This window comes from Pholis gunnellus, assembly GCF_910591455.1.
Source record: "Pholis gunnellus genome assembly, chromosome: 24".
NCBI lineage: Eukaryota > Metazoa > Chordata > Actinopteri > Perciformes > Pholidae > Pholis > Pholis gunnellus.
Genome location: NC_136551.1, coordinates 147,547 through 171,917, shown reverse-complemented (window position 1 = coordinate 171,917; position 24,371 = coordinate 147,547). Strand labels below are relative to the sequence as shown.

Here is a 24,371-nt window from a genome sequence, read left to right as displayed (position 1 = left end):
ACTCTTAATTTGAAACTATTTTAAAGCAGGAAGTCATAAATTCACAGTGAATGAAATCTGGATGATATTTGTTTGTTTCTCTTCTTACTATAAACTTCTTCTGTGGTGTGTGTGTGTGTCTATAACTGTGTATGTTTAATCCCCCCCCCCCCCCCCCCCCCCCGCTGAGGACCAATCAGTTCACAGCTCGTTAACTGGATCAGACTGGGGGGGGGGGGGGGGGGCTGAAGGGGTTTACAGACTAAACATCAGATAACTTGTGTCAACATGTTATTAGAGTCATTCTCTGGTCCTGGTCTGGTCCCGGTCTGGCCCTTCACTGGTCCCGTTCTGGCCCCTCTCTGGTCCCGGTCTAGCCCCTCTCTGGTCCCGGTCTGGCCCCTCTCTTGCCTCGGTCTGGCCCCTCTCTGGCCACGGTCTGGCTCTGGTCCTGGTCTGGCTCCAGGTAGTGATTGTTCATGTTTTGCCCTGGCGGCCGTAGGGAAGGTTAATCTGAGCGATGGGGGGTCCAGATTAGACCGGTTTAGCTCTCCATGAATCCTCCATCCTGCTTCCCAAAAGTAATCTGAGCCCTGCAGACTGAAAACTGATCCAGACTCTCTGCTGGACTCCGAGTCCTGAATAAAACCTTGTTTGTCTGGAAGAATTTCAACAGTTTCAGTGTGAAAATACATTAAAACGATAATAATTTAGTCGATTGGAGAACAAAAGTGTTTCTACGTTTCCGTTGATCTCCACTTAATCCCATTAACCGATAAAAGATGACAGCCATGACTGTGAGTCTGGACCAGGACCAGGTCTATTTATAGAGTCCAGTTTGAGATCTTTCTTGTTTTCTTCAGGGGTTTTAACAATTTATTATTGATATGAATAGATGCTGATGACATTTTGTCTTACATATCTACTAATTGAAGGAAACATGTGGGGGGGCATCCAGCTCCATCGTGGCCTATGACCTTGTTAATGCTGAGCGTGACCTTGTAGGGTGTTCAGGTAATCCAGATCAGACTGCCGTAACGACCACCTGGCCGACGGAGACTCTGTTTTATATTATACAACTGTTTTTACTGGTGTTTAAATTACAGTTAAATACATTAATACACACGTATTAATCACAGCATATGAAGCTCATATTACATGTTTATTTAGCAGTAATTCATAGTAATTTAAAGAGTAAATCTGGACACAGTTGCATCACTTTCACAGGTGAATCATGGGTAATAACCTTTGTATTAACTTAATTATCTTTAAACTAAACTGTTGTATGTTTGTTTGATTCCCTTAAAGCAACAGTGACACTGATGTGAGACTCTGATAATCTGGTAATCCAGTCCAGCAGACAGTCATCCAGTCCAGCAGACAGTCATCCAGTCAGCACAGATAGTCATCCAGTCAGCACAGATAGTCATCCAGTCCAGCAGACAGTCATCCAGTCCAGCACAGACAGTCATCCAGTCCAGCAGACAGTCATCCAGTCCAGCACAGACAGTCATCCAGTCCAGCACAGACAGTCATCCAGTCCAGCAGACAGTCATCCAGTCCAGCACAGATAGTCATCCAGTCCAGCAGACAGTCATCCAGTCCAGCACAGATAGTCATCCAGTCCAGCAGATAGTCATCCAGTCCAGCACAGATAGTCATCCAGTCCAGCAGATTAACAAATCGGATTACAGGAAAGAGAAAAAAAAGTCCCATCTGCTCAGAGAGCAGACCAGCAGCTCGGAGACACCAGACCCGTCCTCCAGTCTCCCGTCTCTTTGGACCCGTCTCATTGGACGACTGAGACACGGAGCTGATGAGCTGAAGACGAGGACAGACCAAGAAGAAGTTCTTCTGAGAAATGGCAGGACGGTTTGGGAGGTTGGTGCTGTGGACGCTGGGAGCTGTGCTGCTGTTGGGACGCGTCTACACAGAGACAGGTACACATCAAGGTATTAGTACTACTGAGGGATACCTGTGTTCATACTAAGGGTTTATTACTACTGCGGTCAGGACACGTCTACACAGACAGGTTCACATCAAGCTATTAGTACTACTAACAAATACTTATACCTGTGTTCATATCAAGGTTTTAGTACTACTAACGGTTACTTATACCTGTATTCATTAATAGGTTTTATTACTACTAAGGGATACTTATACCTGCGTTCAAAGGTTTTATTACTACTAAGGGATACTTATACCTGTGTTCAAACAACACATTTGTATTATTACTAACAGATATTTATACCTGTTAGAACTACAGTAGAAATACCAATATGTTTGTGTCCTGTAAACGTCCTGTAAGTGAAAGAAGTATTATCTGTTTCATGTCCTTACATTATCAGCTGAAAAGTACAGCAGTACTATCAGCAGTAATAGTACAGAAGTACTTCGAGCAGTAAAGGTACTCTCTGGTTTTCCTCCAGACGCCGACTCGGAGGGACCCGGTTCACATCTGGTGGATCAGTCGCTGGTTTCCGATCAGCTTCTTTACCGACGACACGCCGATTTAAATCGGAGGAAGAGGAACATCTTGTTTCCCAGCGGAGTCAAACTTTGTACTCGGGAGACGTTCGACCAGGCCGTCAACAACCACCTGAAGTACTTCCATCTCAGAGGTACGTCAGCGGCTTGTGGTTGTGCTTGTGGTTGTGGTTGTGGTTGTGGTTGTGGTTGTGGTTGTGGTTAGGGTTGTGGTTGTGCTTGTGGTTGTGGTTGTGGTTAGGGTTGTGGTTGTGGTTGTGGTTGTGGTTGTGGTTAGGGTTGTGGTTGTGCTTGTGGTTGTGCTTGTGGTTGTGGTTGTGGTTGTGGTTAGGGTTGTGGTTGTGCTTGTGGTTGTGGTTGTGGTTGTGGTTGTGGTTAGGGTTGTGCTTGTGCTTGTGGTTGTGGTTGTGGTTGTGGTTAGGGTTGTGCTTGTGCTTGTGGTTGTGGTTGTGGTTGTGGTTAGGGTTGTGGTTGTGGTTGTGGTTGTGGTTAGGGTTGTGGTTGTGGTTGTGGTTGTGGTTAGGGTTGTGGTTGTGCTTGTGGTTGTGGTTGTGGTTGTGGTTGTGGACTTAGTGTTTTCAGAAACATGTTTGTTCGTTTAACGCTCGGTGTTTCACCGAAGCTCTGATCCAAACTGACTTAGGAGCTTAAACTCTGTGTCTGCTGTCACTAAAGCAGCTGATCTCAGAGAGGTCAGAGGTCATTCAGAGACAGGTGAACTTCAAAAACACGTCATGTGGTCTCAGCTTCAGGTAACATCCCGTAGCTTTCAACTTGAAACAAGATCTGCTGTTATTTACAAAGATGGATCTACGAAACATTAGTTTCAGCTCAAACAAGCTCAGGGAGTTTAAAGAGACGTAGCTTCATGTGTAACATGTTCATGTTCCAGTAACATGTTCTATATAACATGTGTGTTTCAGTGTGTCAGGAGACCGTGTGGGAGGCCTTTAAGATCTTCTGGGACCGGCTCCCGGAGCGGGATGAGTACCAGGACTGGGTCCGTCGCTGCATAGACGAGTCCGTCAGCGTCAAGGACATCGGCAGCTTCTTCAGCCAATCAGAGGAACACGGCAGCCTCGTCAGGAGTGTGAGTGTGTGTGTGTGTATATATATACACATATATTCTCTTCATACATTACATCATATTCATATAGACACATAGGAGCAATACACAGGTAAAAAAACACATACTTCATAATACTTCATTAAATATATTAGAAATACGACGTTAGTATTTTGTATGTAAATAATGATCATTTGTCTTATTGTGTACAAAATAATACAAGTCTAGGACCAATACTGATAATGCTATTAATGATAATGTTACATAGTTTATTACAAAGGTTCAGAATAAAAACGTTCCCAAATATAAATTTACCAAAATAAAAGCAGCTAAAGATTTAAATCTGCTTCAGTATCTCTGTGATTTACTGTAAAAGCATTTTAATGTCACTGAGGAGCAACAACAAACTGTCGTCATGATGTCATAAACTGTGTTTCCATCTTTCAGAGAGTTGCCATGGCAGCGGCGACGAACAGGTCAGTTTACGACGAAGTCAAACGTTTCGTGTGTTTTAGTTCATGAACCTGTAAGAAACAGAAGAAGTTGAACAATCATTGAGTATCAGGATCTCTGGATCATATGAAACATTTAACTTTCTGTCCATCAGCTCAATCTTTACAATCTTATTTTCTTTAATAGTTCAATACATTCTGCTGATCTACGACACCAAATGTATTATTATTGTTATTGCATCTCAGTAATTGTAACTCCAGATGGTGTTCTGCATGAACACAGATTGTTTAAAGTATTATTGATTCTGAAGCTGCAGCGTTTTCACGTCTCAACATGTTCACACGAAAACAAGTCGCTTCAAAGATTCCTTCTCTTGTTTGAAGAAAATAAGGTTTTTTGTAACTCGATTATAGAAATAGATTCAAAAGATGGTGTAGACTGAAGTGTAGAAGGTGTAGTAGTCTGAAGTGTAGAAGGTGTAGTAGGCTGAAGTGTAGAAGGTGTAGTAGTCTGAAGTGTAGAAGGTGTAGTAGGCTGAAGTGTAGAAGGTGTAGTAGACTGAAGTGTAGAAGGTGTAGTAGACTGAAGTGTAGAAGGTGTAGTAGACTGAAGTGTAGAAGGTGTAGTAGTCTGAAGTGTAGAAGGTGTAGTAGTCTGAAGTGTAGAAGGTGTAGTAGGCTGACGTGTAGAAGGTGTAGTAGACTGAAGTGTAGAAGGTGTAGTAGACTGAAGTGTAGAAGGTGTAGTAGACTGAAGTGTAGAAGGTGTAGTAGTCTGAAGTGTAGAAGGTGTAGTAGTCTGAAGTGTAGAAGGTGTAGTAGTCTGAAGTGTAGAAGGTGTAGTAGACTGAAGTGTAGAAGGTGTAGTAGACTGAAGTGTAGAAGGTGTAGTAGACTGAAGTGTAGAAGGTGTAGTAGGCTGAAGTGTAGAAGGTGTAGTAGACTGAAGTGTAGAAGGTGTAGTAGTCTGAAGTGTAGAAGGTGTAGTAGGCTGAAGTGTAGAAGGTGTAGTAGACTGAAGTGTAGAAGGTGTAGTAGACTGAAGTGTAGAAGGTGTAGTAGGCTGAAGTGTAGAAGGTGTAGTAGACTGAAGTGTAGAAGGTGTAGTAGGCTGAAGTGTAGAAGGTGTAGTAGGCTGAAGTGTAGAAGGTGTAGTAGACTGAAGTGTAGAAGGTGTAGTAGGCTGAAGTGTAGAAGGTGTAGTAGACTGAAGTGTAGAAGGTGTAGTAGGCTGAAGTGTAGAAGGTGTAGTAGACTGAAGTGTAGAAGGTGTAGTAGTCTGAAGTGTAGAAGGTGTAGTAGACTGAAGTGTAGAAGGTGTAGTAGGCTGACGTGTAGAAGGTGTAGTAGACTGAAGTGTAGAAGGTGTAGTAGACTGAAGTGTAGAAGGTGTAGTAGACTGAAGTGTAGAAGGTGTAGTAGACTGAAGTGTAGAAGGTGTAGTAGACTGAAGTGTAGAAGGTGTAGTAGACTAAGGTGTAGTAGACTGACGTGTAGAAGGTGTAGTAGACTGAAGTGTAGAAGGTGTAGTAGGCTGACGTGTAGAAGGTGTAGTAGACTGAAGTGTAGAAGGTGTAGTAGACTGAAGTGTAGAAGGTGTAGTAGACTGAAGTGTAGAAGGTGTAGTAGACTGAAGTGTAGAAGGTGTAGTAGACTAAGGTGTAGTAGACTGACGTGTAGAAGGTGTAGTAGACTAAGGTGTAGTAGACTGAAGTGTAGAAGGTGTAGTAGACTGAAGTGTAGAAGGTGTAGTAGACTGAAGTGTAGAAGGTGTAGTAGACTAAGGTGTAGTAGACTGACGTGTAGAAGGTGTAGTAGACTAAGGTGTAGTAGTCTGAAGTGTAGAAGGTGTAGTAGACTGAAGTGTAGAAGGTGTAGTAGTCTGAAGTGTAGAAGGTGTAGTAGACTGAAGTGTAGAAGGTGTAGTAGACTGAAGTGTAGAAGGTGTAGTAGTCTGAAGTGTAGAAGGTGTAGTAGACTGAAGTGTAGAAGGTGTAGTAGTCTGAAGTGTAGAAGGTGTAGTAGACTGAAGTGTAGAAGGTGTAGTAGACTGAAGTGTAGAAGGTGTAGTAGACTGAAGTGTAGAAGGTGTAGTAGTCTGAAGTGTAGAAGGTGTAGTAGACTGACGTGTAGAAGGTGTAGTAGTCTGAAGTGTAGAAGGTGTAGTAGGCTGAAGTGTAGAAGGTGTAGTAGGCTGACGTGGTTGTGTTATTGACGCCTGTGCTCTGCTTCATCACCTGCTGCAGCGTGCCCATCGCCTCAGCTCCTCCTCCGTGCAGGTAGGCCTGCAAACACCAAACAGCCCTGAGTCAGTTCAGACTGTAGTTCAGCTGTACGCCGACGATACGTCACTATATACGTAGAACTTACACACATTTATGATCTAGTAAAACGGGACTTTAGGCTTTTCATAGAGTTGAACGTGTTTGGCTGCTTCTCGCTCAGCCAGATGTTTGTTTGTTTGTTGGTGTGGTTTCTGTTCATTCTCTCCATAAAAGCCTCTTCGGCCCAGATGTGTCTCACGGCTGCACTTTAATGACTTTAAAGGGGAATGCCAACTGTTTTCAGGGTTCACAGATGTTTTGCTGAACAGAAACATTAAAGTAACAGGATGGAGCAGAAACAATAAATATAGATATAAAACTTTAAAAAAATCAGCTTTTGCTCATTTTACTGATGTTGTTTTTGGACTTTTTGTTTTTATACTTATATTATTCAATTCAATTCAATTTGTTTTTGTATAACTCAAAATCACAAATTACAAATTAGCCTCAGAGGGCTTTACAATCTGTACTCATGTGACATCAGAACAGGAACAACTCCCCAAAAACCTCCCTTTAAGGGGGAGAACAGAGGGAGAGAGCTGTGGGAGAGCAGCAGAGGAGGATCCTCTCCCAGGATGGACAGAAGTGCAACAGATGTCCTTCTAGATTTACTCCATTAATCGTGTGTCTATGTATCTCTGAAGTATTAATGACTTCATTAGTATGATGTAATGAGGTTTATCTTAAAAAGTGAAAGACTTAACGGAATCGTTCTCAGTTCACTTTAAGAATAACTTTCTTGATTAATCGATTACTTATTTATTCTTTACAGTCATCACATTTTTTATAAATGTTATAAATATATTCATTTACTTTCACAAAGACAGTAAACATTTTTATGAATAATATCCGATCATAACTTTATACAATTACAATCTAGAAAGTTTCCGTCACAGTTTGACAGGAAGTTGTTGTTTTTCTGTTTTCTAAACTCTTTTCTCTCTTTTCTTCTGCAGCTCTGAATCGTTGAGTCCAGCAGGTAAACTCTCACCTGAATCTCTGAATCCCCGTTAAGATGTTGACGAGAGCCCAACGTTCGGACAGTAAAAGTCACACCTGAAGGCAGCAGACGGCTCTTTGACGGACTTTGTGTGACAGCAGGAGGTTAATAGTGTCTAACTGGTGACCCACTGAAAGTCTTCATGACCTCTTTGATGAGGACCAGACGATCATGTTTGTTCATCACTGAATGTTGTCCAGGTTTAAACGTCTGCTGCCGGCTTACCCCCACCTCACCTCATGTGAGGGAGGACCGGGAGCTCTGAATAGACCAGTAAGCCTATTTACAGTCAGTCTGGTCACTCGGGAGTGAGGACGTGACTGAGTTACTGGTGTCGGGGTGAAGACCTGACTGAGTGAGTGGTGTCAGGGTTAGTGGGATCAAAGAAGAACGTGGAGACGCTGAGTTTGTGGAGGTTTGTATTTGAGCCAACATGGAGCTGGAAACAAAAGTCTTCCACTCCTGAAACGGCTTTACGGTTCAGTTTAAGGTCACAACTTCACCTCTTTTAAAGGTGAACGGAGAAAAGGAATCACTTGAGTGTCTCCGCTTGTGGCCAGTGGATCAAACACTAGGTCTTCCCAACCAACGACAAAATGTGACAAATGATGTTAAGAGTTAAATCTCTCTGAAAGGAACTGGATCGCATGACTATGTTCAGTTAGTTTACTTTCCATCGTCCTAATAATGTCGTATCATCTATATCGTCTTTTTACAGAGGAGGACGTTATCGTCAGATCGGACACAATCACAACAAACAAAGAGGACCTTCCACCGGGCTTTGAGGTCACCGCGTTGACCCCTTTACTCTCTGCAACCGAAGGGGTTAACGATCCTGCAACATCGGGGACCAAGATCCCTTCAGAAAGTCCACCTTTGATCATCACCGACACTCTGGAGTCTGAAGAAGTAGATGTTGAGGACATTGCAGAGGAAACCGTGGAGGTTGTTGAGGAAGATCAAACCATAACAGAAGAGGAGGTTGAGATCTTACCTGAAGATGTGGATGAACCTGATTCTGAGGAGCCACCCTCAGAGGTCATGGCTGAAGTGGTCCTCACAGAAGCCACCATTGTGGTTTCTACTGAGCCCACTACATTAGGGCATGAAGAGCCAGCTGCTGAGGCTTCTTCAGGAGTCGCAACCGAGCAAACACCCGAGGAGACTTTCAAGGTCGTTGACGAACCTCCAGACAAGTCTTTGGACGTCACCCCAGACTTGTCCTTGACTGAAACTGAGGATTCACCAGAGCCAACCGATACACCTAAAATAGTCAAGGTAGTTATTCTTGAAGAACCTGAAGGTGACCGATCGAAACCACCTGCAGAACATCCTTCAGAGGAAACTATAGAATTTAGCCAAGATGAAACTCCAACTGTGTTTTTGTTCACGCATTCAGAAGAAGAAGCTGAAATATTTATAGATGTGACTCAAGACTTGGAGGTTCGTTCCCAGGCTTCTATTCTGACCACAACAGACCAGATCGCAGTAGAAGTTAGTGAAGAGGTCACTTCTGAACCCGTCGTGATGATTTTACGAGAGAACAAGGATGAAGACACCTCCTACGTCACAGAGGAGGTACCACCTCATACTGCAGTGGACGAGACGGAGGAAGAAATAATAGTCGAGGCAGCAGAAGAAGACAAAGTCTTACATGAAGAAGACTCGGTTGTTGTTGAAGAAGAGACGACGGAGATAGATGTAAAAGAGCTAGACGTCATTGATGCAACAGCAGAAGAAGAACCAGATGTTCAAACAGAGGACGCAACAGTAACCAAAGATGAGACTTTAGATGCTTCGGTTCACATCTCAGCAGAAGAAGAACCAGATGAAGCTACAATAGAAACCGTACAAGAACCTATTTTAGAAACTGTACAAATAGTAGAACCTACTGGAGAAGCAGAACGTGCAGAAGGAACTGTACAAGAACCAGAACCTCCATTAGAAACTGAACAAGAACCAGAACCTATTTTTGAAACTGTACAAATAATAGAACCTGCAGAAGGAACTGCTGAAGAGACAGAACCCACTAGAGAACCAGAACAAAAAGCAGAACTCGTAGAAGAAATTGCAGAGGAGAAGGAACCTGCACAAGAACCTTTGGAGGATATGGAAGAAGCAACATCTGAGGCCTCGTTAGAGATATTGGAGGAAGTCGTTCCTGAGACTTTTGGTGAAACACCAGAGGTCAAAGAAGAGATCACTCCAGTTATTGAAGAAGATACTGATCGTTTATTGCCCGTGACTGAAGTGGAGGAAATACCTGATCCAGAGGTAACTGTGGAACCACTAGGATACCCCGAGGTAGAAGAACCACCAGAAACCACCAGAAAGAGTCCTACACAGGTGGTTGAGCCTGCAAGTGAAGGTCCAGAGTCCGAAAGTGAAACATCTCGAGAGGTTGTGACTCGTGACCGTCCGGGCATTGTTCCCACAGGGGGGGGAGTAACTGAGGCTGAGGAGGTCCGCCACGAGGTTCCTGATGATCCTGGAAAAGACCAGAGTGAGGACAGCGTCCAGGTTGAGGACGTTGAGGGTACCCCCCCAGGTGCTGCATCCACTCCGGAGGTCACAACCAAGTATGTTATGGAGTACAACAACGGGAACTTCCCTGATCTGACGGAGAACCCTCACAACGTAGACGACCACCTTCTGGGAAACAACGACTTCGACAACTCGGTGAGTAAAAGTAGATTTTTGTTGTAGAACGTCCCGCTTATCGACAACACACCCAACATTCAATGTCCCCGAACTTTCAGATCGGTAACGAGATCGACGGCGGCGTGCCGTGGTCCCCGAGGCCCCTGAAGGACCAGGTGGTGGAGCTGAGCATCAAGCTGAGAGGAGAAACTTACAACAACGCTCTGAGAGACCCAAGCAGCTCCCAGTACCAGCAGCTGGCCAAACACTTCACCCGCAGGGTACGATGGTTTTAACTGAAACACTTCACCCGAAGGGTACGATGGTTTAAACTGAAACACTTCACCTGAAGGGTACGATGGTTTTAACTGAAACACTTCACCTGAAGGGTACGATGGTTTAAACTGAAACACTTCACCTGAAGGGTACGATGGTTTAAACTGAAACACTTCACCTGAAGGGTACGATGGTTTTAACTGAAACACTTCACCTGAAGGGTACGATGGTTTAAAATGAAACACTTCACCTGAAGGGTACGATGGTTTAAACTGAAACACTTCACCTGAAGGGTACGATGGTTTAAACTGAAACACTTCACCTGAAGGGTACGATGGTTTAAACTGAAACACTTCACCTGAAGGGTACGATGGTTTAAACTGAAACACTTCACCTGAAGGGTACGATGGTTTAAACTGAAACACTTCACCTGAAGGGTACGATGGTTTAAACTGAAACACTTCACCTGAAGGGTACGATGGTTTAAACTGAAACTCTTCACCTGAAGGGTACGATGGTTTAAACTGAAACACTTCACCTGAAGGGTACGGTGGTTTAAACTGAAACACTTCACCTGAAGGGTACGATGGTTTAAACTGAAACACTTCACCTGAAGGGTACGATGGTTTAAACTGAAACACTTCACCTGAAGGGTACGATGGTTTAAACTGAAACAATGGTTTTAACTGAAACGATGGTTTTAAGGTTTCGGGTCAAAATAAGAACTAATAATTCATCATAAAGGTTTTTATTTTCGTCATAATTTCAGAGCGTTTAAAAATGTTGAACTATTGTTAAAGAAAGACAGATTTAATCATTTCCAGATGAAATAAAGTCTCTGGATTGAAGTGTTTCTCAAAACGTGGTCATCAAAGCAGCAGGAGAGGATCAGTGATGACATCATTGTTATTGATCTCTGTGGTTCCTGTTCACACCTCCTCCTCTTCCTCATCTTCACTCCTCTGCGTCTTTGACTCCTCTCTCTGACGTCCAGGATGCGACGCTCATTACTTGCTTGTGGTTTTCCTATAAACGGCAGACTCAGGCCTCTGTGGTTTACAGGCCTGTTCTTCAGGCTTTACGGTTCTTCAGCTTGAAGGTTCTTGAGTTCTCTGCCAGCGATCGATCTCTAAAAACCAGCAGTGACTCACTTTGGAAAAACCAGCGGTGCCAGGAAACATCAGGTCCACCGGTGTGTTCAGGCTCCACCGGGACGTTTTAGTGACGGTTTGTTTTCTTTAATGAGGGAACATGAAGTGAAGAACAGGCTTAGAGACAGTAGAGTAACTTTACAAGAGGAACACAAAACGTTCTTCTCTAACAGACACATGACAGAATCACTTTGATTATTGATCAGTAAATATTGATAGAACAGCAGCTGATGTTATAACAGTAACTCTACACTAACCTTCTGTTACAACTGTGATAAAGTTCACTCCAGCTTTTATTGTGAAACTCTGAAACAGGAAGCTGTTCCAGCTGATTCCTTCTCTTCTTCTTCTTTGCCTCTTTAACAGCGTTTAGTTCTCCGTCTACTAAACTAAAGAACGTCTGTTAGTGAAGACACAAACATGACAAACTGCAGATTTAGAGACATTGTTGATGAAGAATCACCTGATTATTATTATTATTATTATTATTATATTGACTTCCTGTCTCTCAGATTGAAGACGCCTTCGAGAGACTCCCGGGCTTCAAGAATGTCTTCGTGGTTGAATTCAGGTTTGTTTTAACTTCCTGTTGTCTATCAGGTCATTAATGTGTCAAAGTCTGTTATCCCTGAGAGTCTGATGTGTTTCTGTTGTCAGGCCTCAGAAGGACCTGGACAGGTGAGTTTGACCAACGTTACCCCCCCCCCCCCCCCCCCCCACGCCTGTAGCAGTAAGTAAGAGCTGAAGCTTAAAGCCTTCAACAATAGTCAATCGGCTCTTAAGTGGGATCAGTCGCTCGCTGCTCGTCGGCCTCCTGCAGCCGTTACAGGATTACTGTTACCCCCCCCCCCCCCCCCCCCCCCCATAAACTCACCTGAACTCTGAGTCGTAGAAAGCATCCAACTGAAGGAGAAAATTAAAATGTTTTCTCTAAACATCTTTACAAAACTTCACCGTTTATCAGCCAGAATAAAATCATTCATTATCGTCAGTTTTTCTTCTTTCCGACGGTCCTTGAACACATCATCACAGGCAATAAATCAAAGCTATACATTGTGATATAGATTCTAGATGACTCCTTAAATACACTCCTATGAAGTCATGTGACAACCAATCAGAGACTCTTACACTGAAGAGCAGAGAGCAGAGGCTGTAAGTAGAGGTTGTAAAATCTAAATAGTTTAATATTATATAGCATGTAGAGCCTCGAGGGCTAAAGAGGGTTAAACCTTCTGGTTCTCTTAAAATCTCTCAGAAACGAGATCATAAAACAGCTGCTGACCCTCCACTATAATACAGCTCTCAGCTTCAGGTCTCGTTCCCCCTTCAGGGGTCTGGTGGTCCTGGTCCACTACGCCATCACCCTGGAGGTCAACGGCAGCAGCGGTGTCGCCAACGACACGCTGGACTTCATCTCTCTGCAGAACAACCTGGTGGAGAAGAATTACCCCGGAGCCGCCGAGCAGCCCACCGTCGTCTACACCATCACCGACTTCCGCAACTACATCACGGAAGCTCTGCACAAGGACAACTTCATGAGCAACAGCAGCCTGGAGACGCAGCCGGACGCCCTGCAGCTGGAGAACGGTACCACATATATTAATATATTCATGGACCTTATCGTCCTGATGAACACAGATTTAAGAAAAGTCTCATTCTGTCTCGTAGTTTTTAAGGTATTGACTTGTTTCATAGGTTGTAAATTCCTACAAACTGATTCTAGATATAATAATTTGGCACTAAATACAATTAAATGTGGCCAGCGGTCTTTAGTAAGTTCATCATCTGTCAGATGTCCTCGGTTTAGATTTGAGGAAGAAGAAGCTTCCAGCAGCTTTTGATAGATCAATACAGGATGTTATTGACAAACTCTTTTCTGCAGTGGAGAACTTGTTACCTGCTGAGAAACCGACGAGCCGACCGGCCGACACCTTTGACAACATGGTGAGTTAAAGTGAACCAGAAGAAGAAGCCGATCACAGAAATGAAGATCATTCATGTCAATATCAGTAAACTTTCCTCTGTCAGGACAACGTCCTCGCTGCAGAGAAGCCTCCCGACGCTCCGAGCCACGAGGACGACCTCACCAACGTCTTCGTCAACAAAGACGACTTCCTGATCGACCCTTTCCAGCGGAAAGAACCTCAGGGCCCCTCGCTGAGCGAGAACGACGTCTTCATGTTCGAAGAGAGCACGAATCCTCCAGCTGCCGCAGGGTTCCCTGAGAAGACCTTCGACCTGCAAGGAGAGAGTGAGCAGACGATCAATGACCGAGCAGACGATCAATGACCGAGCAGACGACCAATGACCGAGCAGACGACCAATGACCGAGCAGACGATCAATAACCGAGCAGACGACCAATGACCGAGCAGACGATCAATAACCGAGCAGACGATCAATGACTGAGCAGACGATCAATGACTGAGCAGACGATCAATAACCGAGCAGACGACCAATGACCGAGCAGACGATCAATGACCGAGCAGACGACCAATGACCGAGCAGACGATCAATAACCGAGCAGACGATCAATGACTGAGCAGACGATCAATGACTGAGCAGACGATCAATAACCGAGCAGACGACCAATGACCGAGCAGACGATCAATAACCGAGCAGACGATCAATGACTGAGCAGACGATCAATGACTGAGCAGACGATCAATAACCGAGCAGACGATCAATGACGATCAATGACCGAGCAGACGATCAATAACCAAGCAGACGATCAATGACCGAGCAGACGATCAATGACTGAGCAGACGATCAATGACGATCAATGACCGAGCAGACGATCAATGACCGAGCAGACGACCAATGACGATCAATAACCGAGCAGACGATCAATGCACGAGCAGACGATCAATGACTGAGCAGACGATCAATGACGATCAATAACCGAGCAGACGATCAATGACCGAGCAGACGATCAATAACCGAGCAGACGATCAATGACTGAGCAGACGATCAATAACCGAGCAGACGATCAATGACTGAGCAGACGATCAATGACGATCAATGACCGAGCAGACGATCAATGACCGAGCAGACGATCAATGACCGAGCAGACGACCAATGACCGAGCAGACGACCAATAACTGAGCAGACGACCAAATATTATCAAATAATATTATCAAAAATATTATTTATCAACGATAAATAAAAATAAAGAGTATTCGTAAAAACTCTTTATTTGCTTTTCCGGTTTCCAGATGATGGAAATATTGAAGATGAGGGATTCCTCCTGAGTAATGATCCGGCGGTTGGAGACCTCGTCGCCCGAGAAGACCAGGTGGATCCTGGAGGATCCTCTGCAGCCATCGCCCCTCAACCGCTGGTGAAACCTCAATCGGGCTCCGAGGTCATGCCGGACGAAGGATCTGGTTCTGGTTTCTCTGGAGACGGACGGGGAGCCGATCTCTGGTCCTGGCAGCCGGCGGCGTCCTCTGACGAGAACCTCTACGAGGACGGCAGCCTTGAGGTGCTACCACCGCCGGATCTGGAGGAGACGGAGGACGAAGACAAGGATGAGGAGGCCACTGAGAACCAGGATGTAACTTTGATGGAGGTTGAGTTCACCATAGCTCCCCGTTTACAAACAATAGTTCCTGCTTTTGAAGAATCATTGCTGGATGGAGGCATTGAGGAACCGTTCTTGGACCAGGTTTTGGTGACACCCCATATCAGCACAGACCCTCGGCACACAACCACCACCGATGCACCGGTGTTCTCCCCCAAAGGAACCTTGGCCATCGAACTGTCAGTGGAGGCATCTGCTATCTATGACGACTACTCCTTGACCAGACCAAATACTCTTGTGGCTCCAGTCACATATTATCTTGAGTCTGAACCCTGGACTCGCGAGGCCCCTGTCTTTAGAGGACCAACCAATTCGGCCGTCAAGCTTCCAGAAACCACTGAAGATGTGGAAGTAACTACTGAAGCAGCAGTAGAGCTTCCAGCTGCTGCTGTTGGGTCTGCATCTGAAGAAGGTCGACCCGAAAAGGTAGAGGTTGAAGTCCCAGATACTGAAACCTCCTTAACCGAAGGGTTAGAGTCTCCTACCTTTCTAGGAGTCCAATCTGAACCCAGCTTTGACTCGACCACCGAACAGCTGGCAGAACTTCAGATATTCACTGAAAAACTTAACCTGTTTCTGCCAGAAACCAAAGATCAAGATGAGGTTGAAATTATAGAGGAACAACACATTGGCGGCACTGATCCCACCATAACAACGCCGCCAGCAGTCAGTCTCCAAGAAGAGGATCTGGTTGTGGATGAAGTCATGATTGTCGCATCGACAACTGCCGCTTCAGTCCTCACTTCCTCTGTGAGTTCAGACCACAGCGACAGAATTGCGCTCTCCCCTGAGAAGGACTCACCGTTCACCCGAGTGTCGGATTCGGCGCCAGAGGACGAGGAACCGGTTCACCATAAGCACCTGAACCATGAAGAAGAGTTTCCAATGAGCAGTCCGACTTCAGGTGTTCCTCTTTTTACGCCGTCATCATCACATCAAGGTGATCTAATGTCTCCAGGAGCTTCAGCTCAGGAGGAAAACGTCTTTACCACCTCCACGAATACTTCAGAAAGTGAATCAAGTAGTGAAACCCTCCAAACACCGACCTCGCTTCAGGAAGTCCACAACGACCCCCCAGCTACTGAGATCCAACCCTTCGATCACGATATATCTGACGTGCCGAGCATCGATGTCAGCTTCGATTTGTTTCAGTACGGTGACGGGGCGACTGAAGGTGACAGCAGCGGATTCTCCAGTGGGGCTCAGGGGTCGGACCTGGACGGCATCGCTCTACCGACCCGACCCGTCAGAGCCCTGACGGTGTTCTTCAGCCTCAGGGTGACCAACATGGCGTTCTCTATGGACCTCTTCAACAAGAGCTCGCCCGAGTACAAAGCCCTGGAGCAACAGTTCCTACAACTGGTAAGACCTCAAAGACTGAATCAAAACTTCTAGATCCACATGTTCTGCTCCTCTCACGTCTTTGTCTTCACCTCGCAGCTGGTCCCGCACCTTCAGTCCAACCTGAACAACTTCGAGAACCTGGAGATCCTCAACTTCAGGAACGGCAGCATCGTGGTGAACAGCAGGATGAGGTTCGGTGAGCCTGTTCCCAGAGGGGTCACCAACGTTGTGTACCTCATCCTGGAAGACTTCGCCAACACCGCATACCAGACCATGAACCTGGCCATTGACAAGTACTCGCTGGACGTGGAATCAGGTAGGACCGAAGTAGAGGAGGGGCTAGACCTCCACATCAACAATCCTCCTGCTTCTTTAAAAAGATGTATTAATATTATATAGTTATGAAATAATATATCAAATATAATATGGATAAATAATATAATATAGACTAAATATAAAGTTTTTTAAATTCTAATAATATCGATAAACAAGTGATAAACTGACCTGGTTGAGTAAAGCGTGTTGATCTTCTGGATCCTGCTTCCTACTTTTGTTTTCAGCTTTTCTTTAATATCTGAATTTAAAGTGCAGACACATTTGTTATTTCAGGCTAAATCAGTAAACTTGACTCAATGTGACGGTTGTAAAGCTGAAAGTGTGTAACTGTAATACCTGAGATAATCTGTCTGAGAGGAAGAAGAGAAGTACATTTACTCAGGTACTTCTTACTACTTCACTACATTTATCTGACAACTTTAGTTACTTTACAAAGGTTTTTACACACAAAATATATTACGTTTTTATCTAAATCTGATGTTTTCTTAAAAATTAAACTCAGTTCTTAGAAATCAAAACACAAGTACAAGTTTTTACAAGTTTTTACAAGTACAGCTGAAATTATTAATCAATCAATTAGTCCTAAAATCCTGCTCTACATGAATAATTGAGTCATAATAATCTAATGATAGAATATCGAATAGTTTGAATACTTTAACTGTATTTTACTGATGATACTGGTGTACTTTTACTTTTGGTTGTGTGTGTTTTAAACTGAGGGAGTTGCCGTAACGTTCGATCAGATTTACTGTTACTTCCGTCTCTGCTGAGCTGCAGCTTTTTAATCTGTCTGAGCCAATCAGAGGAGCTCCTGACAGCCTGGTAATCTAGTGAGTCACTGGTCAGCTGATAATCAGGAGCACATGGTCACCATACTGGGTCTGGACTATGACATAAAGTCCACCTCAAGTCAAGAGAATCATCTGTTCATGTACTCACTGTGATGTTCTGGTTCTGGGGTCTGGTCCCGGGGTCTGACTCATGGTAAGTCCTGGGGTCTGCCTTGAGGCCAGTTCTGAGTCTGGTCCCGGGGTCAGTCCTGAGGGCTGTTTCTAGGTTCTGGTCCTGGCGTTGGTCCCGAGGTCTGGCGCTGTGTATTTCAGGCGTGGCAGTCCGCCTCTGCTTTCTAGTGGAGGAAATGTCCAGAACCAGAACCATCATAACCGTCTATCAACCCCCCCCCCCCCCTCAGGTGACCGGGCCGACCCCTGTAAGTTCCAGGCGTGTAACGACTTCTCCAGGTGTTTGGTGAATCGGTGGTCCGGAGAGGCCGAGTGCGTCTGCGACGCCGGATACCTGAGCGTAGACGGCCTGCCGTGTCAGAGCGTCTGCGAGGTGCAGCTCGACTTCTGCCTCAACGACGGCAAATGTGACGTCATCCCCGGCAAGGGCGCCATCTGCAGGTCGGAGGAGGTTTTACTCTTTCTTTGTCACTGTTTATTCAACATTTCTTTAAGCTTCTCCTTTAAATTCGTTCTTCAATTCTTCTTTTATAAACCACAGAATAAGAAAAACCCATTTGCCCACAATGAATTCTATATTTAACACAATATAATATATTGTTTGCATCACAAAGGACGACATACATTCCTTCCATATAGTTTAAGATTCTGATTTAAGAGTTGGCAAAACTTTACAAAATATTTAACCAAGATTTTCAAATTTTTAAGTTACTTTAAATGTATTTTGAACTTTAAGTTCAAACTAAGTCGTTATTAATAGATATTCCTGGTGGTGACTCTGGGATTTGAACCCGTGACCCTTCGCTGCAGGTGTCGGGTCGGAGAGAACTGGTGGTACCGCGGTGAGCACTGCGAGGAGTTCGTCTCTGAGCCGCTGGTGGTCGGCATCGCTGTCGCCGCGGTGGTCGGCTTCCTCGCGGTGGCGGCCGGCATCGTCTTCTTCCTGGCGAGGATGCTGCGAGACCAGTACGACGGGGGGGACTCGGAGGACCCGCTACGGTGGGCGAGGATCCCGTCAGACTGTTTAAATTACAATTTTAGTTTTAATCCAATAGTTTGTTGAGTTAACGTTGACGTGTTTCCCTCCAGACGGGGCGACAGCGTGCCGACGCTGGAACGAGCCAACAAGCTCAACCCGGCGTTGGAGAGCGACCCGGTCACCGCCCAGTCCTACCGGCGCTACGATGACCTGCCGCTGTACGGAGGCTCTGTCCACCTCCACAGCGACGAGATACGACAAATCTACCAGAACAAGGCGCTCACCAAGGAGGTACGAAAACCGTCTCCTCTATTCTGTATTCTATATATTATAGATATATTAATATTATATATAACTCCTTTCTTTGTTTCACTGATTGTTTTCTACGTACAGCCGAGTGTCGTCAGCGTAGAGCTTTATTTTGATATGAACAGAAAACTAAAGTGGTCCCAACGTTGAGCCTTGTGGAACACCGTAAATCCACTTTAAGGTGGGAAACGGGGTACGAGGTACTTCTCTACAGTAGATGGAGTTTGGAGAAACAGTTTAAGTTTATATATAAATGATATATTTCCAATACTTTCACCTCTTTACCTTTCTTATTTGTGCTCTCTTCAGAGACACCACCAGTGTATTTGTACCTCTTCTTCTTCCTCCTCCTCTTCAGTCTGGTTCACTTGTTCGACATGTTTCCTGACCTTTGACCTCTCTGCAGGAGGTCCAGGAGCGTCTTAGGATACTTGAGTTGTGTGCCAGAGATCAGCACTTTGCAGACTTTGTGCGACAGACGCAAGTGTGAGTGTTTCAATGTTTGTAAAGCTGTGTTCACGTTAGATTTCGTCATATTTATACATATTTGAGTTTAAGTCCATCTGATGATATCTTAGACTGAGCCTCCTGTCATATCAAATGATTATTCAACACTTTTACAGAAGTTTAAATCATTAAATCCTTCAAGATTCACAAAACTTCACCTTGAAACAAACAACAAACGTCTCGAAATAGTTTAAATCTACAAAGACAGACCTTTGGTTCAGAAGAACTAATCTCAATATATAATCTATCAATAAGATTTGTACCAAATGTTTTTCCATGTGTAGAGACAGAAGTGAATGTTTGAAGGAAACATTTAAAAATAGCACAATGTTTTGGAGACGCTCCACCAACAGCATCAAATATCCAAACAAACATGCAGAAGTACACATCTGTTTGTGTTTGGGGCTCTTTCACATTGTAGACTTTGTGGTTTTGGACCAGGTCTGCCTGAAACCACCAAACTAATCCAGTTTGCTCTTGTTTTGTGGAGCAGATTCCTGGAGAGGAGAGGAAGTTCGACCACATAGCGAGTCCTGAGCCGGAGACCTCGAGGTACCAACGTCTCCTCTGTTCTTCATGTTTCATGGTTCATGTCTTTGTGAACGTTGGCTGTTGTGTGTTTTCTGACAGTTCTTTAGGTCAGAAGTCTTAAAGTGACAGTGTCCTCACCTGTGTCTCTACAGAAATCTGCCTTCGTCTTTGATTCTTGGGACTTCTTCTTCTGTGACCGTGATGAAACGTTCAGGAGTTTTATTTTCCTTCTCGTCTTCACTTGTAAATACTGTGTTGTTTGTGTTGTAACACTTCAGTCTGTGTTCACTGCTCTTCCTCATATTCTCTCTGAGAACCTCTGTCTTACGCTTCGTCTTTAGCTTCGTCTCAAAGGGCTTCTGTTGAACCTGCAACCTGCTGCTGTAGCTTCAAACACCTCGCTGGAGGTTGGCTGGTGGTCGATAGTTTGACTCTGACACTCAGACTCCTCTTCGTCAGTGCCTTCATCGCTCCGCTAGCTTCTTTGGGATTCCATGCGTAGACTCTCAGAGCCCTTGACGTCAGTTTTCCTCGACAACTCGGATCAATAAGCCGCCGATCAGCTGCTTAACAAATACCAATGTTTACATTTCTGATGGATGCTGGAGTGTTAACGGATGTGTAGAACGTGTGTAGAACGTGTGTAGAACTCAACAGAAATATTAAGCACAGTTTTAAACTTTCAACTTTAAACGGATACGATTGTTGTGACTAGTTTGTCTTTGGAGAGAAACTTCACATGTTCACAACTCAACGAGCTTCAACGCAAAGAAGCCCAAACTGTTCGTATCGTCTGTTCAAAACCTCAAACAGTTTGAAGTTTAAGTTCCAATTAAATGAAGTGAAACTATCAGAGTATTAAAACTATACGTATAAATATAATATAAATATAAAAGCACCACATTGTGTTTTTAAATACTTGAATTTTCTGTTTGTTGCTTTTACCTGAAACTCAATAATCTGATGAAATCCATCCAATAGACTGACAGCAGCTGATGTTTGTTGTTTAGATGCTGTTTGTTGTTGGTGTAGCCCCCCCCCCCCCCCCCCCCCCCCCCCCAACACTACGAACCTCTGCAGCAGCTCTTCTGTCTTTGTGTTTTCTATGCCGTTGATTTTAGACTACAAACTAAAGCTGTGATGTGTAAGTGCCCCGTCACGTTTTTCTAAAATAAAATGACAATATTTTTTACAGTAACGTCTGAGTTCCATAGTTTATTTGTTAGTCGTTATCATCAGAAGCCCTCAAAGTCTTCATGGGGTCAGGAAGCTGCAGGGGCTGCTGGGTAATGTGTGGGCCGCCGTACATTCTCAATAAACGTTATTATTTCAGCCATGTTTGTAGTTTTATGGAATGTTGGAACGTTCAGACGGTCCAGCTGTCAGTCAAAGCCATCGTCATGACGACCTGATGACAGCAGAGGCGTGTGTTTGAATAAAGGTTTGAACAGCGAGTGCTCTTCATCATCCTCGTCTTCACTTTGGTTCTTATTGGGATTTTTTTGATGAAGTTCATCATTTATGTTGAATTCCTTGATTATATTATTTGTTATAAATGATTTTCTTTGTTTGTTGAAGACTTTTATTGGATCGTAGTCGGCGTCACTGATTGATTTGAATCAAGAAGACATTTCTTCATGAATACTTTTAGTTTTCTTTATTAAATTGTATTTACGTTTTTATTTTTATTGTTATTTCTGATTTTCAAAAGAACATTTAATGAAGATGATTATTTATATTTTTGTCTTTTTTATTTTCTTATATTCCGGTGTTTTATATTCTTCTATTTGTTTGAATGTTTCTCTTCATTTTCTATAATTTTAGTTCTTTTTGTTTAAACTCGGCCGTTAAAGGACGAAGACGTTTCAGACGTTCACGTTGACAGACGATGAAAAGAGGAAATATTTGTGTGACGGAAAGAATGTGAAGAGGAACGAGATCCTTTATGTCCGGAGCTTTCAGCCCCTGATCCTGATCCTCCTCTCAGCTCGTGTTTGTTTCCACAGCGACGATGACGACGATGAAGATGTTTCCACAGCGGGCTGTTGGGAAAGTTTTGTGTCAAACGTGTGAAAAGATGAATCTATTTTGGGTTTTTGTTCCACAGTTTTTGGAGGAACAGACTCTGCTCGGTTCTGGACTCTGTTTCTTCTTCATGGGTCTCATTAAATGTTGGATCCAGATCACGATGACGTCTAACTTTATTATATCAGACACACGTTTAAGCTTCAGACAGCGTGGGAACATGAAACATGAGGACTACAAAACCCATGATCCTCAGGGAACCGGCCTCAGCTAAACTCTGGGGTTTCCTACATTTCCCACAATGCCTTCTGACACTAGACTTCTTTATGTCTTTCTCTACTGGCTCCAGGAGGAAGAGGGTCAAAACAAAACCACCTTCTGGGTCACGAGAACCCGATCCAAGCGGTTCTGGTTCCGCAGGTGTTTTTGAGGTCTGACGGTGACTGGAAGGTATCTGGTCTTGGCCGTGTGGGGGTTTAATGGGAAACCCAGTCCTCAGTGAGAAGTACCCCTTTGATTGTTCTGGACCAGGACTCAGCCGGCCTGTCAGAGACCGTTAGCTTCGCTTACGTAACGACGGAGCTCAGAGGGATCGGGTTCTTCTGATGGAGGGTTCCAATGTCACGAGTCTACAGCTGCTCTGTTTTATGTCATTTATATATATATATATATATGTATATATATATGTGTATATACATATATATACATGTATACAGTATATATATGTATATATATATATATATTAGTGCTGGGCCAGTTAAGGCGATAACGCGTTAACGCATTATTTTTATTCAGTGAAGTTTCAGCAGTTTGAGTCATTTTACTTTCTCTTCATCAGTGTCCCTGTGGCTGTGGGCGGGGCTCATCAAGGAGCTTTGTTTGGGGTGTGTTTCTGGTGTTCTTTGGGGGGTGTTTCAGGTGTTTTTTGGGGTGTGTTTCAGGTGTTTTTTGGGGTGTGTTTCTGGTGTTATTTGGGGTGTGTTTGGGGTGTGTTTCAGGTGTTTTTTTGGGGTGTGTTTCTGGTGTTCTTTGGGGGGTGTTTCAGGTGTTTTTTGGGGTGTGTTTCGGGTGTTTTTTTGGGGGGTGTTTCAGGTGTTTTTTGGGGTGTGTTTCTGGTGTTATTTGGGGTGTGTTTCGGGTGTTTTTTTGGGGTGTGTTTCTGGTGTTCTTTGGGGGGTGTTTCAGGTGTTTTTTGGGGTGTGTTTCAGGTGTTATTTGGGGTGTGTTTTGGGTGTGTTTTGGGGTGTGTTTCAGGTGTTTTTTGGGGTGTGTTTCAGGTGTTATTTGGGGTGTGTTTCTGGTGTTCTTTGGGGTGTGTTTCGGGTGTGTTTCAGGTGTTATTTGGGGGGTGTTTCAGGTGTTTTTTTGGGGTGTGTTTCAGGTGTTTTTGGGGGTGTGTTTCAGGTGTTATTTGGGGTGTGCTTCTGGTGTTCTTTGGGGTGTGTTTCAGGTGTTCTTTGGGGTGTGTTCTGGGTGTTCTTTGGGGTGTGTTTCAGGTGTGTTTTGGGGTGTGTTTCAGGTGTTTTTTGGGGTGTGTTTTGGGATGTGTTTCGGGTATTTTTGGGGTGTGTTTCAGGTGTTCTTTGGGGTGTGTTTCGGGTATTTTTGGGGTGTGTTTCGGGTGTTATTTGGGGTGTGTTTCAGGTGTTATTTGGGATGTGTTGTGCGGTGTGTTTCAGGTATTTTTGTGGTGTGTTTCGGGTATTTTTGGGGTGTGTTTCGGGTGTTATTTGGGGTGTCTTTCAGGTGTTATTTGGGTGTGTTTCTGGTGTTCTTTGGGGTGTGTTTCGGGTATTTTTGGGGTGTGTTTCAGGTGTTATTTGGGGTGTGTTTCAGGTGTTATTTGGGGTGTGTTTCAGGTGTTATTTGGGGTGTGTTTCTGGTGTTATTTGGGGGGTGTTTCTGGTGTTCTTTGGGATGTGTTTTGGGATGTGTTTCGGGTATTTTTTGGGGTGTGTTTAGGGTGTATTTTTAGGTGTTGTCCATTCAGGTGTGTTTCAGGTGAGCGTGTGGAAAAGCTGTGGACTGACTAAGATCTGCAGGTCTACTTTGGAACATGGACTACAGGTAAAAGCTCTCTGTAAAAACATGGTGCAGCTTCTGTTTATTTCATTAGTTACTTCTAATCTTCACACAGTGATTTAAACAAACATCATGTTAAATTCATTATGTTCATTATATTTAACGGGTCCAGTGTGAAAACATCAGTCAAATATAAAAGTCACTTCTCCCATGAAACAATAATGAGGCTGCTTGTTTCAGTCTAAACTGCTCCACATGTTCCTGAGCTCTCGCTGGTGTTTTCGGGGATTTCCTCGTCTTCTTTGGGTCTGAACTCTCTTCATGTAAAGCTGGAAAATAAAGCGTCTTCTTCTCCGCTCCGCTGTCCAAACCAGAGAGGTTTAAGGGGGGGGGGGGGGGG

The 24,371-nt window shown here is 44.2% G+C and overlaps 1 protein-coding gene across 1 annotated transcript; it reads left to right on the top strand.

The window, feature by feature from the left end:
* Nucleotides 1-1,840: 1,840 nt before the first annotated feature.
* Nucleotides 1,841-19,920, top strand: LOC306715242 (interphotoreceptor matrix proteoglycan 2-like; the record flags this gene model as incomplete). Its single annotated transcript, XM_079185556.1, has 19 exons — nucleotides 1,841-1,919; nucleotides 2,409-2,600; nucleotides 3,390-3,556; nucleotides 3,980-4,008; nucleotides 7,265-7,287; nucleotides 8,027-9,987; nucleotides 10,068-10,229; nucleotides 11,888-11,946; nucleotides 12,033-12,053; nucleotides 12,706-12,962; nucleotides 13,258-13,319; nucleotides 13,404-13,626; nucleotides 14,589-16,318; nucleotides 16,397-16,616; nucleotides 17,829-18,039; nucleotides 18,409-18,597; nucleotides 18,688-18,868; nucleotides 19,293-19,372; nucleotides 19,887-19,920. The coding sequence occupies 19 exons, from the start codon at nucleotides 1,841-1,843 to the stop codon at nucleotides 19,918-19,920; spliced, it is 5,880 nt and encodes a 1,959-aa protein (XP_079041682.1).
* Between the last annotated feature and the right edge of the window lie 4,451 nt (nucleotides 19,921-24,371).